The sequence below is a fragment of the Cataglyphis hispanica genome, chromosome 3, assembly GCF_021464435.1.
Source record: "Cataglyphis hispanica isolate Lineage 1 chromosome 3, ULB_Chis1_1.0, whole genome shotgun sequence".
In the NCBI taxonomy this organism is placed as follows: Eukaryota; Metazoa; Arthropoda; class Insecta; order Hymenoptera; family Formicidae; genus Cataglyphis; species Cataglyphis hispanica.
The window spans coordinates 12,246,577-12,265,448 of record NC_065956.1 but is presented as its reverse complement, the minus strand read 5'-3'; the positions used below and the strand labels follow the sequence as shown (position 1 = coordinate 12,265,448).

At 23.3% G+C, this 18,872-nt stretch overlaps 2 protein-coding genes and 1 pseudogene across 2 annotated transcripts; all 3 read right to left on the bottom strand.

The window, feature by feature from the left end:
* Positions 1-1,816: 1,816 nt before the first annotated feature.
* On the bottom strand, positions 1,817-7,151 carry LOC126859269 (uncharacterized). Its single transcript, XM_050610381.1, has 9 exons — positions 7,008-7,151; positions 5,640-5,759; positions 5,420-5,537; positions 4,535-4,796; positions 3,555-3,671; positions 3,386-3,476; positions 2,255-2,400; positions 1,952-2,084; positions 1,817-1,867 (listed from the first exon to the last, which is right to left on the bottom strand). Exons 1-9 carry the CDS (start codon positions 7,149-7,151, stop codon positions 1,817-1,819), a joined length of 1,182 nt encoding a protein of 393 aa, XP_050466338.1.
* Positions 7,152-8,199: 1,048 nt separating this feature from the next.
* Positions 8,200-13,238, bottom strand: LOC126859429 (odorant receptor 85c-like; annotated as a pseudogene).
* Positions 13,239-14,005: 767 nt separating this feature from the next.
* Positions 14,006-15,163, bottom strand: LOC126859428 (uncharacterized). The gene is made up of 4 exons (XM_050610705.1): positions 15,098-15,163; positions 14,475-14,620; positions 14,155-14,287; positions 14,006-14,056 (listed from the first exon to the last, which is right to left on the bottom strand). The coding sequence occupies exons 1-4, from the start codon at positions 15,146-15,148 to the stop codon at positions 14,006-14,008; spliced, it is 381 nt and encodes a 126-aa protein (XP_050466662.1). The 5' UTR covers positions 15,149-15,163.
* Between the last annotated feature and the right edge of the window lie 3,709 nt (positions 15,164-18,872).

Genomic DNA, 18,872 nt, shown 5'->3' with positions numbered 1-18,872 from the left:
ATACATTATTTATATATAATAATATATTATTTATATATAAAACATTTTATAAGTACTATATATACATACACACAGCTATTTTATACATTTTTTTATATAACATACAATTATTTTTTAATATAACATTTTTTAAAAAGAAAGAAGAAAATATAATAATGTATGTATTTTGTAAAAACGTATTATAAATGACAATATACATATAAAGGTATAGCAATCATAGTAAAATGACACATATGAAGTGTGTAACACAGGTTTTATATGTGTCATACTTCTCCAGTCACTTTCAATCGATTTTTTCTTAGCAAAAGGGTCGGGAAAAAAATTATGTACGTGAGAATAATGTACGTATAAATATATACAAATAGTTCTAATAAATATTTTCGAACTTGATTTATACACACATTTTCTTATGTAGCAAACAAAAGTGATTTAAAAGGAAAAATAAATATAATTTTACTTATATTTTTCTCAGAGTTATTCCGAAAAAACTATTTATATTCAATTGTTTATGACCGAATTTTTATCAAAAAAACATTGAAAATTTATAGTTGAAAATCACACAATTATAAAATAATTCAATAAATCTATTAGAGAATATATATATACACACATATATACACATATGTATGTATGTACATGTGAATGTATACCTGAAATATAATAAAGCTTATCAAGATACTAAAAAAGCAGATGAACTGAAGTCGAGCAAGTTTCGATTTTTGATAAGGCCATAAACCAACTATCAGCAAAAGAGTACGGTTGAGACTAAAATACTGATCCTGGACACTGATCATCTCTATGCCACTATTAGCACGCATTTGACAAAATTTTCGATGAACCATTGCTTATTCAAAATTATAGTCATTTAAATATTCTCTTCAAGTTCTTTTATTATCATAAAAGGAAAAAAAAATTTAGACAGAATGTTCTATAACTTAACTCCTGTAATTCAGCTGTAATTTTTTTGTAATACATGTGGCAAAATACTATAAGATCAGAATAATATTCACACAATTTAACACTGTTTCGTCAAGATGCAATCGCCTATTAAGTAATCGATTTAATGATATAAAGATTAGGCAGATGTTTTATTTCTCATGGAATAATATCTACGGGAGAAGTCATGGGGTGCGAAAGTTGCGCAAGCGTAATAGTTGCTTCTCGGCGAAACATATCCGTGTGCGTCAGTTCACAATGTGACGCTCGCAAGTTACACTTCAACTTTCGTGGTAAATATGTTTTACAATTGTCACACTACTGCAAAATTATTGTACATAAAGTATTATTTTTCCCAAATAAATAGTATTGTGTTTTATATAATATTTTTTTAATGTTTTAGTAGCTATTTCTTTGTTATAATAAAAAACAAAATTAAAATTGAATATATATATATATATATATATATATTTAAATAAAATATTAAAATAAACAGGTTTAAACAAGTTTAAAATAATGTTATATGCCAGAAATATTTTCTTTGCTATTTTTGAGAATTTAGTTACACATATTTTTGATGAGACATACTTTACATGTATTACCTTATTTGCTAAAATTTACAATGTGGAAATAGTAAATGTTTATTTATTATTTATATTGAAATAATTAACATATTTATATTAATATATTTTTAATTTAGTTGCTTTTGAGTGAGGTGATCCATTGACCATAATTTGATATTTAGATATGGATATTAAATATAGCACCAGCATTAATGTTAATATTACATCGTTTATTTTATTATAAGTTGCTTTCTTTACATTTTTTTATTAATTTTGCTCCAGTATAGTATCTAACAATAAATAGACATATTCTGTTATCATTGTACAGAATACATGACTGTAAAATAGGATAAAGATGAGTTTGCTAGCTGTAATGAAAAATAAATGATATTGCTTTTACTTCGTTTCTTTTAAATATGTAATACAAAATATTATAATACATAAAATTTTACCGTGGCAAAACATTGTATAGATGCTACAAATAATCCACCAATATTTAGACCAAAACTCTTGTTACTTCTTTGTATAAGAATTAGTATCAACTTTTCTATGTCTAGCGGAGCTATATACCATTGAATTTTATATCTATACATAACAATAATGCATGATTAAGAATTAGTAAATCGAGAAAAATAACAATTTCATTGAATAATTTTCAGTAGATGTACGTATATACATATATTTACTGTATATATTATATAAATTTTTGTTATTAAATTCCGTAAAACGATATAAACATACAAATTATTTCTTACGCAGAAATAAATATATAATTATAATGATCCGTAATTTCTTGTCCGACTAAGTTTGCTACAAACATATATAAAAGACTAATAAATCCAGCTGTAAAGGATATAGAGAGTTCGTCAGCATTATATGTTGATGATGCAATCTGAAAAATCTAACATATAATTATAGTATTGAGATCAATTTCTAAAACCCAGTTTATAAGATTTATAATTTACACAACAAAGTTTAATATAAAATTGTTATCATAAATTATTTTTTAATTGCACATATATTTATCAATAAAAATTCTTGTTTAAAAACACACACACACACACACACACACACACATACACATTATAGTATCTCATTTCTATACCTCTAAATTGTTTAATCTCTAAATTAGAGATTGTTTGATTAATTTGATATCAATCTTTGAATAAATATGCATACTAATTTTGTTTTAAACCATAAATTTAAATTATTTATTATTCTCAAAAAGATTTGAGATATACAATTCTATTTATATTCTTATTATATAATGTTGAAAACATTAAAAAAGTAAAATAAATATAAATATATATAAAATGCATATCAGGATATTGACATGTGCTGAAATGAGATATAAAATTGTAAATAGAATTTTGTTTTAAATCTTATATTGTATTGTAACCATAATTTGTTTAAAGTATGTTTTATAAGAGATATGATTAAATAAATTTTATAAATAAAATATTTTAAATGTAAAAAAATATTAAAAGAAAAATAAGACAGAGAGATTTTATTTATGTTATAATTCTTTTAAATTTAATATCTTTGCTATCAATTATAAATAGTTCTTTAAAATCTGTGTATGTGTGTCTATTTCAATATATTATAATTTAAAAAACTCTTGTAAACAACATTTTAAATCTCTTTAATATTAAATATTAAATAATTATTTAATAAGAATAATTATTAAGTATAATATTAAATAAATTCTTTTTTTGTTTTGTTGCGATTTTATTTATATTATATGTATACGTGTGTGTATGTGACTATGATATTTGAAAAACACGAAAATTATTGAAAATGCGATTACAAGTATATTAAAGCCAGTCAATATTTAGAAGAAATGTTATGTAACATAGTAAATATATTTATCGAAAAACAAAACTTACTCGAAAAATATTCAGGCTTAAAGTCATCACTCCGAATAGTATTAAAAAGAAAAATGTTATCTCAAATTTAGATATTAGATTTATGCATAACCTTTAAATATAATAAATTTAAATATAATAAAATACTATTGTGCATATTTTTCATATGTATTATAAAATAGGTACTAACGCCATAGCTTTTCGATGAATATCTACGGCACTTTTTATACTCGTATATATTAAATTCTTGTTATGCTTAATAATATCCTGCGATATTTGAATCTTTATTGCGTTTTCGATGCGATACCTGTAAATAATTTATAATCAATATATGTAATTTATAACTATATATATATGTATATATATATATATATATATATATATATATATATATATATATATATATATATACAGGGTATCTGGCGTCAATCGCATCACCCGTCGTGTGCAGATAGAGCAAATAAAACTGAGAAGAAAAGTTCTTTATAATTTTTTTCGATAACGCTTAATAAAAGAGATTATTATTGAATGAATTCTGACAATTCAGCGCCGACCTTTAGCTGGACGCACGTCAATGAGTCGGGCGCCTGACACGTGTGCGTAAGCGCTCAGCTGTTTATAGCGCCTTACTGATGTGCATCTGGCTAAAGATCGGAGATGATTGGCTTCACTCAATAATAATTCTTTTATTAAGTGTTATAGAAAAAAATGGTACAGGACTTTTCTGCTCAGTTTTATCTGCTCTACCTGCATACGACGGGTGATGCGATTGACGCCGGACACCTTGTATATATATATATATATATATATATATATATATATATATATATATATATAATGATATTAAATAATAATCTCACAGTGTTGAAAAATAATTTTAATAAATTAGTACTAATAGAATAGTAATCAAGTACGGTCCAATAAAAACACATGGCATTCATAATATTATACAAATATAAAACTAAGAAATTTGAAAAACATAAAAGTAAAAATAAAATATTATTTGTTTTCTTTCTCTTATTGTAGTCTGATCTTATTATTATTTCAAGTTTCTTCTTTAAAGATAGAGTTTAAATTGATCATCTAGAAATTTATATATACCATTGCATGTATAGAATGAATAAAAATTTTATTTTCTAATGAACAGATTATTTATATTTATTGTTTTACCTAGCAATTGTAAACATTGCGCATATATATTGAAAATATGCAATGAACATTGACCCTGTCGCTACCAATACAACAAACCCTATGCAAGTAGCCGCATTTATATGTAGTAGCAGATAATAGAAATATTTTTCTTGATCAACAAAATACTCAGTCAAAATTAGCAACTGACGTGGTCTAGATTTGTTTGTGGATGAAATAAGTTGCAAAATGTCCGGCCACACTTGGACATCAACGAGAATAAATATACTGCAAACAAAAAGTACTACAATATTAATTAGTTAGTACTTTTGATTTTAATGTTTTTAAAATATTTAATAAACAAGTGTTTATACGACCAAACTGGCAATTTATTGTTTGATTATTATATCACGACGTTTCGACCATATGGTTTTGGTCTTTATCAAGTGAAAGTTATAATTAAAAAGTAGAAAGAGAAAAATCGAAATGTCAAACTGACATTGTGTCAACCACTATGTTTGGAATACTGAGATCAACTAGTCGTGATATAATAATCAAACAATAAATTGCCAGTTTGGTAAACTGTAATAAAGTAAATTTTTCTAATAAAATATTGAAGATTTTTTTTTATTTGAATAAAATATAATAATTTTACATTTCTAATTACATTTTATTGAAAAAAATAATATGTTATAAATAATTATTATAATTAATATAATTATTATATACCTCTTATTTTTTATGTGGTATAAACACTTGTTTATTAATTTATTTACTGGCGACATTTTTAAAATTAAACATAATAAAATATTTAAGTTTACACGCTAATTGAATGCTTTGCAGAATTTATAAATCTTTTTTATTAATTTCAATAGGGAATTTAATAAAAATGCAAAGCGGAACAAGAATTAAAAAATATTATCTTACTTGTCAATATAGACGTATAATAGGTTGCGTTTTGCCCGTATTTTTTTATAATGGCAATTTCGTTACTGTCTTCCAAATCATTATAAATACGCTGAAGCTGTTCTATTAAATCTTTCACCTGTTGTTTAATAATTCTTTATCATCCGTATTTGTAAATCCTGATGAACGTTTGTATATCAAAAACGTTAATATTAAAAATGCAAATAGATAATCAACTTACAATTTCACTATTAATCCAAAACGAATAATATTTTATTATCATGCAATTGAGACCAAATGCAACAGATAATACTCTGATGACAAAATTTGCTGTACATTTTGAAGTTATAAATGTTGTAAACTGTAATAAAGTAAATTTTTCTAATAAAATATTGAAGATTTTTTTTTATTTGAATAAAATATAATAATTTTACATTTCTAATTACATTTTATTAAAAAAAATAATATGTTATAAATAATTATTATAATTAATATAATTATTATATACCTCTTATTTTTTATGTGTTAAATAAATAAATATACACATACATGCACTTATATATTCTAGAAGAATATATATATATATATATATATATATATATATATTTAAGTATATATATATATATATATATATATATATATATATATATATATATTTCTTATATATATATATATATATATATATATATATATATATATATATATATATATATATATATATATATTAATATAATATATATATTATATAATATAAATATATATTAATATATATTAAATATATAAATATATTATATATAAATAAATAAATAAATATACATATATAATATATATATATATATGTATATATAATTAAAATTATCTTATATATACTATATAATTAATACATTATTTATATATAATAATATATTATTTATGTATAAAATATTTTATATGTACTATATTTAAAATACATACACACATCTATTTTACACATACTTTTATATAATATACAATTATTTTTTATATAATATATAATATATAATTATGTAATATATATAATATATATTTTATATATAATTTTTAAGAAGAAAAAAGAAAATATAATAATGTATGTGTTTTTAAAATCTATTGTAAATGACGATATATACATATATATATATATATATATATATATATATATATATAAAGATATAGCAACCATAGTATATGACACATATAAAGTGTGTAACACACATTTTATGTGTCATACTTATCCAGTCACTTTCAATCGATTTTTTCTTAGCAAAAGGGTCGGGAAAAAAATAATGTACGTGAGAATAATGTACATATAAATATGTACAAATATTTCTAATAAATATTTTCGAACTTGATTTATACACACATTTTCTTATGTAGCAAACAAAAGTGATTTAAAAGGAAAAATAAATATAATTTTACTTATATTTTTCTCAGAGTTATTCCGAAAAAACCATTTATATTCAATTGTTTATGACCAAATTTTTATCAAAAAAACATTGAAAATTTATAGTTGAAAATCACACAATTATAAAATAATTCAATAAATCTATTAGAGAATATATATATACACACATATATACTCATATGTATGTATGTACATGTGAATGTATACCTGAAATATAATAAAGCTTATCAAGATACTAAAAAAGCAGATGAACTGAAGTCGAGTAAGTTTTGATTTTTGATAAGGCCATAAACCAACTATCAGTAAAAGAATACGGTTGAGACTAAAATACTGATCCTGGACACTGATCATCTCTATGCCACTATTAGCACGCATTTGACAAAATTTTCGATGAACCATTGCTTATTCAAAATTATAGTCATTTAAATATTCTCTTCAAGTTCTTTTATTATCATAAAAGGAAAAAAAAATTTAGACAGAATGTTCTATAACTTAACTCCTGTAATTCAGCTGTAATTTTTTTGTAATACATGTGGCAAAATACTATAAGATCAGAATAATATTCACACAATTTAACACTGTTTTGTCAAGATGCAATCGCCTATTAAGTAATCGATTTAATGATATAAAGATTAGCAGATGTTTTATTTCTCATGGAATAATATCTACGGGAGAAGTCATGGGGTGCGAAAGTTGCGCAAGCGTAATAGTTGCTTCTCGGCGAAACATATCCGTGTGCGTCAGTTCACAATATGACGCTCGCAAGTTACACTTCTACTTTCGTGGTAAATATGTTTTACAATTGTCGCACTACTGCAAAATTATTGTATTTAAAATATTATTTTTTCCAAAGAAATAGTATTGTATTTATATAATAATTTTTTTTATTTTTTGTATTTATTTTTCTGTTATACTAAAAAACAATATATTAAAATTAGATATATATATATATATATATATATATATATATATATATATATATTAAATATATAAAAATATATGCATTTAAATAAAACATTAAAATATGTGAAACAAGCCTAAAATAATACTATTTTTCAGAAATATGTTCTTTGTTTTTTTTTTTGAATATTTATCAATATATGATACTCTTCATGAGAAATAGCCTATATGTATTACCTTATTTGCTAAAATTTACAATGTGGAAATAATAAATGTTTATTTATTATTGATAATGAAATAATTAACATTTTTTAATTTAATTGCTTTTGAGTAATGTTATTTATTAACCAATTTGATGAATTTCAATTATTATAATATATAGTTGTTAAGTATAATACCAATATCAATGTTAACATTACATATCATGTATTTTATTATAAATTTTTTTTATACATTTTTTTATTAAATTTGCTCCAGTATAATAACTCAATTGATATACTTTGTCTTTTATTGTCGTACAGAATACATAACTGTAAAATAGGATAGAGATGTATTTGCTAGCTGAAAAATGATTGAATTATTGTTTTTATTCCCTTTCTTTCAAATATGAAAAACACATTCAATATATTATAATGTATAAAATTTTACCGTAGTAAAACATTGTATGGAGGCTATAAATAATCCACCAATATTCAGACCAAAACTCTTATTGCCTCTTTGTAGCAGAATTAATATCAGTTTTTGTATGTATGGCGGAGCTATATACCAACGAATTTTATACCTATATATAACAATAGTACACGATAAAGAATTAATAAATAAAAAAAAATAAGAACTTCTTTGAGTAATTTTAAAGTATACGTATATATATTTGCTGTATGTATTATATAAATTTTCATCTTTGTTATTAAAGTTCGTAAAATATAAAACTACGAACATATATAAAACTATTGAACATATATAAATTACGATATTTCTTACGCAGCAACATATATATAATTATAATGGTCTGTAATTTCTTGTCCGACTAAGTTTGCTGTGAACATATATAAAAGACTAACAAATCCAACTATAAATGATAATGAGAGTTCATCAGTATTACATGTTGATGATGCAATCTGGAAAATCTAAAATACAATTAGAGTATTGATGTATATTATAATTGCTATTTTCAAATTTTAAGACTCGCATTAAACATTTATTAATATTTAAAAAATTTTTTATATTACAATTTAAACTATTTAACAAAAGATTCATTTTTTCCAAATTCTTACATGCAAAAAAAAAATAAATTTATGTGAATTTCTCTTAAACAAAATTCTAATTAAAAATACTTAATCTTATGAGGATATTTCTTAGATTAATTTTTGAAATATTTCGAAGATATTATAAGATTGAAATATTTTTCAAAAAATTTAGAAGAAACAATTTAAATCAAAAATTATTATTTATTAATATTTTTTTTACGATTTATTTATTAATATTTATTATTATTTATTAATATTAATTATTATTAATTAATATTTATATTATGATAAAAAAATCGATTACAAAGTAATTTACAAATCTTAATATCATGTAAATTAATAATAACTATTTTAAAAATAGTTATTTAAAAATAATTGTTATGAATAGAATAATATTAATTAGTAACTTTTCTTTTTGCTTTGTGGGGATCTTATTTATTATATTATGTCTATGTATTAACATTGAAAGTGCGATTACAAGTATATTAATGCTAGTCAATATTTAAAATAAATGTTATGTAACTTAGTAAATATATTTATAATCGAAAAATAAAACTTACTCGAAACATATTCAGGCTTAGAGTCATCACACCGAATATTATTAAAAAGAAAAATGATATCTCAAATTTAGATATTAGATCTGTGCACAACCTTTAAGTATAATAAAATATTACTACGCACATTTTACACATACACAGGATGGCCCCGAACGTTCCAGCCAGACTTCGAGATCTTATAGGAAATTTAATATTGAACAAAAAATTTCCTAAACATGGATCGAAAAATACTTTCTTAAGAAGTTATCGCTCTGAAATCGTAATTATTTTACACAATTTTTCCAAATAGCATGGAAAATATGCATCTTTAAACAAAAAGTACCGAAACAAAAGTTGTAGAAAATTAAATTATCTTTCAAACGAAATCAAATTTGATTGTTGTACGTTCCATAGATTTTGATATAACCAGTTTCAAAAAATGCTTTTGTTAGATGCGCATACGTAATACGATACTTAAATTACAATTTTGAGAACAGTTAGTCTTTTCACGTCTTTATTCATTTTCTACTATTACATGCTATTTTAGTTTAAAAAAATTTATTTTATTTTCATAAAAGAAAAAGATTTTTATTTTTTATTTTTATCGTTTTTTCAAGAAATGTATTAAATTTCATTTTTTTTTAATTTCATTTTCTTTTCATCTTTTGCTTTTCCTTTATCAGAGGTTTTTGAGCGATAACTTCTTAAGGAAGCATTTTTCGACCCATGTTTATAGGAAATTTTTTGTTCAAAATTAAATTTTCTATAAGATCTCAAAGTCTGGTTGGAACGTTTGGGGCCACCCTGTATAATAAAATAAATACTAACGTTATGGCTTTTCGATGAATATCTACGGCACTTTTTATACTTTTATGTATTAAATTGTTATGCTTGATAATATCTTGTGATATTTGAATTTTTATTGCGTTCTCGATACGATAACTGTAAATAATTTAATTACTGTAATTATGTGATAATTTATCCTCTTATATAATGATATAGCTTAAATAATAATCTTGAAGTGGAATAATTATAATTTTGATAAATTAATAGCCCTGAATATTCAATAAAAAAAAATATAACATTTTTGTAATATTATACAAATAGAAAACTAATAATTTGAAAATTAAATAAGAAAAATAAATAAAAAAAAATTATTTCTTTTTCTTTGATATTATACTCTGATTTTACTGTTACTGTTGTTAAAGTTTCTTTTCCAAAACAAAACTAAAAATTAATCGTCCAGAAATTTTTATATTAACACTGCATGTACAGATTATGTAAAAAATTTATTTTTTAATTATCACATTATATTATATAATATATTATATAAAGTTTACATATTATTTATGAGAAATAGATTGCAGAATAAATAGAGAAAGAGAGAGAACTTATATTAAACAAAAAAATAGAGCTTTCTTAACTCAAATTTTTGTATCATTTTTATATTTATTGTTTTACCTTGCAATTGTAAACATTGCGCACATGTATTGAAAATATGCAATGAACATTGACCCTGTCGCTACCAATACAACAAACCCTATGCAAATAGCTGCATTTATATGTAGTAGCAGATAATAGAAATATTTTTCTTGATCAACAAAATATTCGGTCAAAATCTACAATTGACGTTGTCGAGATTTGTTTGTGGGTGAAATAATTTGCAAAATATCCGGCAATAATTGGGCGTTTATAAGAATAAATATACTGCAAGCAATAAATACTAAATAATGTTATACATATACATGCAATCATGAAATTTTTAATCTTATAACTAAAATTTTATGTTACTTTACAAATAAATTGTAAACACAAATTATTTAATATTCAAATCTTTTTTTTAATACACCTGAAACTATGATGATTGAGACGTAATTTTTTTTCATAGATACAAACACGTACATAGCGTGCGTGTACTTTTTATATGTGTGTTTCTTATTATTTTCAATAAATATTGAAAAAAAATTGTATTTAATTTTTACAACTTATTAAACATGAGGGCTTATAAATTTAGCATTTGTAGTTGACGTCAAAAATTAAAAGCATTTACATGCATAGTTATAATGATTATGCAAATTAATTCATTTTTAAGTCTTATAATTGCATCCGTAAAACATATTGAAAAAAAAATAAAAAACGATTTTTTTTTTCAATTGTCTTGCAATTATCAGAAATATAATTACAAAACAAAAGTGTTTTAATTTAAAAACAATTATTTAATTAGTGAATACTTTTTTACTTCTTTATATTATTAAAACATTTAAATTTACGGACTACTTCAATGCTTTACAAAATTTTCAATCATTTTTTGTTAAGAGAATTTGGTGAACAAAATTATTTGATTTCAAATGCAAAGAAAAACAAAAATGAAAAAATATTTCTTACTTGTTGATATCGTTATCAATGTTGCTGTATAATATTTTGCCTTCCTTCTGTATTTCTCTATAATGGCAATCTCGTTACCGTCTTCCAAATCATTGTAAATGTGTTGAAGCTGTTCTATTAAATCTCTCACCTTTAATAAAATTTAAATTAGTAAATACAAAAAATCGATATATAATTTTATATTTCAAGAACGTTTATATTCAAAAAATGTAAATAAATAATCAACTTACAGTTTCACTGTTAATGCAAAACGAATAATATTTGATTATTACGCAAATGAAAATAAATACAAGAGATAACACTTTGATGACAAAATTTGCGGTATATTTTAATGTTATAAATGTTGTAAGCTGTAAAAAGTAATTTTTTTTCTAATAAAATTGATTATAAAATTAATTTTTATGAAATTATTTTATTAATAAAGTATAATAGAAAACAAAATAAAAATCTACATTTTTCACATTTCATTTATAATATAACATGTAATAAATAATTATATAATTATAATATATCTCTTATTCTCTTTGTGTGTGGAATAAATAAATCTACATGCACTTCATCTACATGTATTCCAGAAAATAAAAATTGTATATATAAAACTATTTTATATATAGTATATATAAAATACACAGTTATTTTATATATACTGTATATTACATACAGTTATTTTTTGTATATAATATCTTTTAAGGAAAAAAGAGAAAATATAATAATGTATGTATATATTTTTACAAGTATATTATAAATGACAACATATAAAAAGTATAACATATAGAGCATATAACACATAAGTGCATGGCACATACTTATATATGTCATACTTAGCCAGTCGCTTTCGATTCTTTCTTAGCAAAAAGGTCGAGAAAAACATAACGTATTAAAGAATAATATACGCATAAATATGTACAAATATTTATAATAAATAGTTCTAAATTTGATCTACACACGCATTTTTTATGTAGCAAAAGAAACTTATTTAAAAAGAGAAATGAAAGACAAGATTTACTATTACTTGTATTTTTTCAAAATTATTCCGAAAAAACCATTTATATTCGTTTATGACAAATTTTTATTAAAAATTATTCAAGTTTAATTGAAAATCACACAACCATAAAACAGTTCAATAAATCTATTAGAGAATATACATATATATCTCTTATATATATATATATATATATATATATATATATATATATATATATATATATGTACGTGTGCATGTGTACCTGAAATATAATAAAGGTTATCACAATACTAAAAAAGCAAAAAAACTGAAATGTAGCAAGTTTCGATTTTTGATAAGGCCATAAACCAACTATCAGCAAAAGAATACGGTTGAGACTAAAATACTGATCTTGGACACTGATCATCTTTCTGCTAGTATCAGCACGCATTTGACAAAGTTTGAAGCGTCACTTATTTTGCGTAAATTATAGTCATTTAAATATTCTCTCCTTCCTTCTTTTGTTAAAAATGAAGGGAAAAATAAATTTAGAGAGAAAATATTTTATAATTTAACTCCTGTAATTCAGCTGTAATTTTGTGCACGTATTTGTGACTCGTAACAAAATACTGTGAGAATAATTCGCACAATTTAACATTGTTTCGTCAAAATACAATCGCCTATTAAGTAATCGATTTAATGATATAAAGATTAGGCAGATGTTTTATTTCTCATGGAATAATATCTACGGGAGAAGTCATGGGGTGCGAAAGTTGCGCAAGCGTAATGGTCGTTTCTTGCCGGCACATATCTATATGCGTCAGTCCACAATGTGATGCTCGCAAGTTTACACTTCAACTTTTGTGGTAAATATGTTTTACAATTGTCACATTACTGCAAAATTATTATATGTGTAAAACATTATTTCCTCATAGAGGAAGCTTTGTTTCCGTGACAAAATTTTTTTTCTAGTTTTGCATGCCAATGTATTTAGAATGTTGCAAAATGTAAAAAAATCATATTTTTTAAAAATGTTTGTATGTGTGTATGTATGCACGGAATGTACATTATACAACTTCTAATCAACATTATACAACTTCCGCAATATGAATAATATTTATGTATATTGTACATTAAGATATATCATTTTTCATTAATTTTACATCAATAAAATAAATTGTTACATTTCGTTTGTTATTGGATTGAATACATAATGGTAAAGTAAGATACGGATGTCTTCAGCAACTGTAAAAAAACATTTATTTCTGCATTTATTCCTTTTAGAATGTGATACATTTATAATACACAACATATTATAGTATATATGAAATATTTTACTTTACCGTAGCAAAGCACTCTAAAGATGCTACAAACAATCCGCCGACGTTTAGACTAAAAGATTTGCTACCTCTTTGTAGTAAAAACAGTATTAGTTTTTGTATATGTAGAGGAGCTGTATACCAGCAAATATTATATCTATCATTTAATCAAAATATAATGGATTAGTAAAATTTTCACAGAAATGTGAAAGAATCTAAGATACATATATTCGTTTTATTCATTTTTTAAAAATTTATTTTTTTTATTAACATAACTCTTATTCACATAAAATGTATCGTTATATACATAAAACAATAAGATTATATAAAGATATTTTTCTTACGCAGTGCCATATACTTCATTATTATGATTTATAATTTCTTGTCCGACGAAGTTAGATAAAAACATGTATAAAGTACAAGCTAATACAATTATAAATTGTGATAAAAATTGTTCGGCATTATATCCTGATGTTGCAACCTGGAACATCTATAACCCATGCGCAAACATTAGTAGTTTCAATATTTTAATGAGTTTATATAAAAAGCTCAATTTATGAATAATTTACAATTTATAATAAATTACTTAAAATTATATTTAAATAATTTATCATAAATTATTAATTTTTTATATATATTTTGGGCTTTTTAAAAATTAAAAATCTTTTTATTATCATATTTATTCGAATTATGTGTTTCTTTTATTTTTATTGCATTACATTAATAGTAATAAAAGCTTTTGTAAAAATGCGTTTTTAAGCTTTAAAGATAGTATAGAGAAAGGCAGATGTTATTAATTTCTTAATCGATATCTAAAACTTTTATTAGAGAATTATTTTTTATATATAAGTATTATTTGAATAGAGTTATAAACAAAATGATTTAGTATATTTAATAAAATAACATATGTTTTAAATGTCTCAAAATTCATTTAAATATATATTTATAAATAAAATATGAAACTTACTTGAAAAATATTGAAACTCAAAGTGAGTACTCCAAATATTATTAATAACATGAATGATATTTCAAATCTTGACATAAAATAATCCGAGAATCTTTAAAAGCAAAACAATATATTATTACGCATATTATACAATATGTATGTTACAGAATAGATACTTACTTCATGGCCTTACGGTGCATATCTACAGCACTAACTATACTTTTGTAAACCAAATTCTTTTTTGCGATTTATGAATCTGCATTACGTTCTCAATGCGATAACTATGAATAAATTTATAAAATGAGGTAGAATGATTGTAATCTAATTAATTATATAATAAACAAGTCAATTAAAGGCTATAATTATTAAAAATATTAATAATATATTTATTAATAATATTAATATTAATAATAATATTAGATAATAAATAATTAAATAAATCAGTATTTGCATATTTCCAAGAAATATTACAGATATTTTATATTGTTGTTTTTACCTAGCAATTCTAAACATTCCGCAGATATATTGAATATATGCAATGAGCATGGCCCCAGTTGCCATTACTATAAAAATTCCTATTTAAATAGCAACATTTATATACAGCTGCCTTATGCGGAAATATTGTTCTTGTTTTACCAAATAATCAATCGTAATTTGCGTATGATATGGTCGAGACTTGAGTGCTGATAAAATAACATCGGAAAAACTCAGCCATATCTCGATAGACATATGAATGGATACGAAGACAAAGAAAAGTACTGAACATAACAATGTAAATAAATAACATGTTACATTTCAATTCAGATATTGTGTGACACTTTACATGATTTAAAATATTTCTTATTTTATATAAAGGCTTCAATAATATGTGTGGCTCAATAATGAACTTGAAATATGAAATATAATAGGAATCAAAAAGGAAAAATTTGTTTACTTATTAATACAATCGTAAAATGTTTCCCATTGTTCCCATATTTTTCAATGATCACGAATTCATTGTTGTCTTCTATATTATTATAGATATACTGAAACTGTTCCATTAAGTATATTACCTATTATTTATAATAAGCTCTTTTATTTCAATTATTTTTTTGTAAAGTTAAAAAATACTATAAATATAATATGTTTGACTTACTGTTTCATCATTAACGTAAAACGAATTGTATGTTAGTGCAGAGCTAATGCAAGTAAATGTGGGAGATAGAATCTGAATTGCAATATCAAGAGTAAACTTTGAATGTACAAGTTTTATAAGCTGTAAATAATAATTTTCTTCATAAATAATTTTCTTTGTAGATAATTTGTGTAAAAAGTGTCTTTATCCTTGATTAGTAGATTCTAAGTTTTATGTTATTATAATTAGCTTCATATAATAAATTATTATACATGGCGATATAATAAATTTTATTTTATATGATTATAAAATAATTTTTGAGAAATAAGTATATTATATTAGACATATAATTATATTTATATTATTACGATATGTTATTAATAAATATATCTTTATATATTTATATTAATAATATATTATATTATAAATTTATAAATTCATTTTTTATAATAAAATATTCACAACACAAGTTACATAAAAGTAAGAGACTATTATAAGTGACAATGTGATAGTATATGTTTATGTTAAGATGTATTATATTCATATAAATAGCCACAATATTTTCAATCAATTTTTCATTAGCAAAAATCGACAAATATTATCACTTATACACAAATTTTATTAGATTGTAACAATAAATATACAGGGCGTTTTATTTGACTCTTACACCTCAAATAACTCCGTTACTTTTGCATATACAAACTTACTTTTGCTATAAGATATAGGATAATCAATAAACCTTAATAATTATATTTTATGTTAATATTTGTATATTTATTTTAATAGGTATTCAAAATGTCTACCATCAACGTCAATACATTTTTGTAAACGTTTGATAAACGAGTGCCTCCCTGTTGCGATTATTTGTGGAATAATATTTCTCAAAGCATTAATAATGCGCTTCCTCATATTCTAGACTGTTGTCAGCGTATCATGATAAACAATATCTTTAATTGTGCCGCATAAAAAAAAATCAAGTGTGTGTTAGATCCAAAGAGCGTGCCGGCCAATTAACACTTGAGTAATGGATTATTTGAGATGTAAGAGTTAAATGAAACACTCTGTATATATTTGTGTATTTATTTTATAGATTATTAATCTAAAATATAAGATAAAAATCTAGACATACTTTGTGATAAATATAAATGAAAAATAACACTTTTTACCATAGAAATACTTTCCATATATTTAATTATTAATTTATTTATTGCTTATATCACAATTAAAATATTTTTAGATATAGCCTGCTTTTAGATATAGTGGCTTAATTGGATTTCAAAATTTTATATAATTAAAATATTTTAATACATACATACTTGAAATATAATAAAGATTGCCTCAATGCTAAAGAAGCAGATTGACTGAAATCGAGCAAGCGTCGATTTCTGATAAGGCCATAAACCAATAGCCAACAATAGAGTTCGATTAAGATTGAAATACCGATCTTTAATACTGATCATCTCTCTGCTAGTACTAAAACACATTTGACGAAGATATAGCCGACAGACATTTGCTTATCCCCATCATTCAATTGGTTGATTAAATATTCCCTAAGCCGTCTTTTCTAGCATAAATTTTTACGTTCTATAATATAAGTTGATTTTCATAAAGTTTACCGTAATTTACCATGTAACGCGAAATAACACAGAATATTACTGTGAAAGCGAAATATGCGTAATTTAATACTATTCCTGCTCCGAGACGCAGCTGTCCATTAAGCGATCGATTTAACGCCGAAAGATATTAAACACATGTCTCTTTCTCATAGAATAACATTTGCAGAAAAAGTGTATGGGGGTGCGAAAGCGTACAAGCTGTAGTCATCGTTTTTTCAACGCCCTATATTCATGCACTTGGATATAATGGGTGTTCATTTGTAAACTATATAAACAATTCTTCAGAATAAAAGTGCATTGAAACTGACTGTGACCGTTCAAAATTCACTGGAAATCTATACGATACGTAAACTATAGATTTCCAGAGATATATTAATGTGATATTAATTGCAAAAGTATTGTTGCGTAGAAAGTATGCCCGTCTCTGAGAGATCATCTCCATGTTGCCAAGAGGGTTTATTTATCAACAAAGATAGACATGTTGAATTTATGACAGTTGTCAAACGGTTTCCAGTAATTAAATATATTGCTGCAACAAATGGTGTTTACTGGGTTTAATGGGTGTGGACGTTTTTGGAATAGCTCCGCTTCTCACATTCGGATATTATTCATTACTCAATACATTTTTGGAAAAAAAAATATAATATATATGTATTTATACATATCTACAATCCGGATAAAAACATATATGAACATGATATGTAGAGAAAAATTGACCAATCAAAATGTCTAATTTAAAGAATGTCATGTAGCCATATTGTTATATTCTTTAGATCAAATACATGATTGGTTGATTTTTCTATGCGTGCCCATTACGTGTTAAGGTGCCTTTTCACGCTGACGCTCGACGCTCATTTTTAGCGTCAAAGTAGTCATATCATTAAAATTGACGCTATATTGTGAAAAACGCATGAAAAGAGTCTATTTATAGCGTCATTTATGGTCAACAATACGGTTTGACGCTGAAGTTGAGAAAATCCAACTTCTTCTTTTTTGACGTTAGGCGGCTAGCGAGTCGAAGTCACGTGACCACATACCTAACGCTGAAACGAGCGTCTCATGAATT

Coding starts and splice junctions, on each gene's coding strand:
- LOC126859269 (XM_050610381.1), bottom strand. CDS start 7,151: ATGATCAGTGTCCAGGATCAGTATTTTAGTCTCAACCGTATTCTTTTA. Junction 4,797..5,419: donor TTATACGTCTATATTGACAA/GTAAGATAATAT, acceptor TTAATATTGTAG/TACTTTTTGTTTGCAGTATA. Junction 3,477..3,554: donor ATTCATCGAAAAGCTATGGC/GTTAGTACCTAT, acceptor TTATATTTAAAG/GTTATGCATAAATCTAATAT.
- LOC126859428 (XM_050610705.1), bottom strand. CDS start 15,148: ATGTTATTAATAATATTTGGAGTACTCACTTTGAGTTTCAATATTTTT. Junction 14,288..14,474: donor AATGAAGTATATGGCACTGC/GTAAGAAAAATA, acceptor ATTAAATGATAG/ATATAATATTTGCTGGTATA. Junction 14,057..14,154: donor CTTTAGAGTGCTTTGCTACG/GTAAAGTAAAAT, acceptor GTTTTTTTACAG/TTGCTGAAGACATCCGTATC.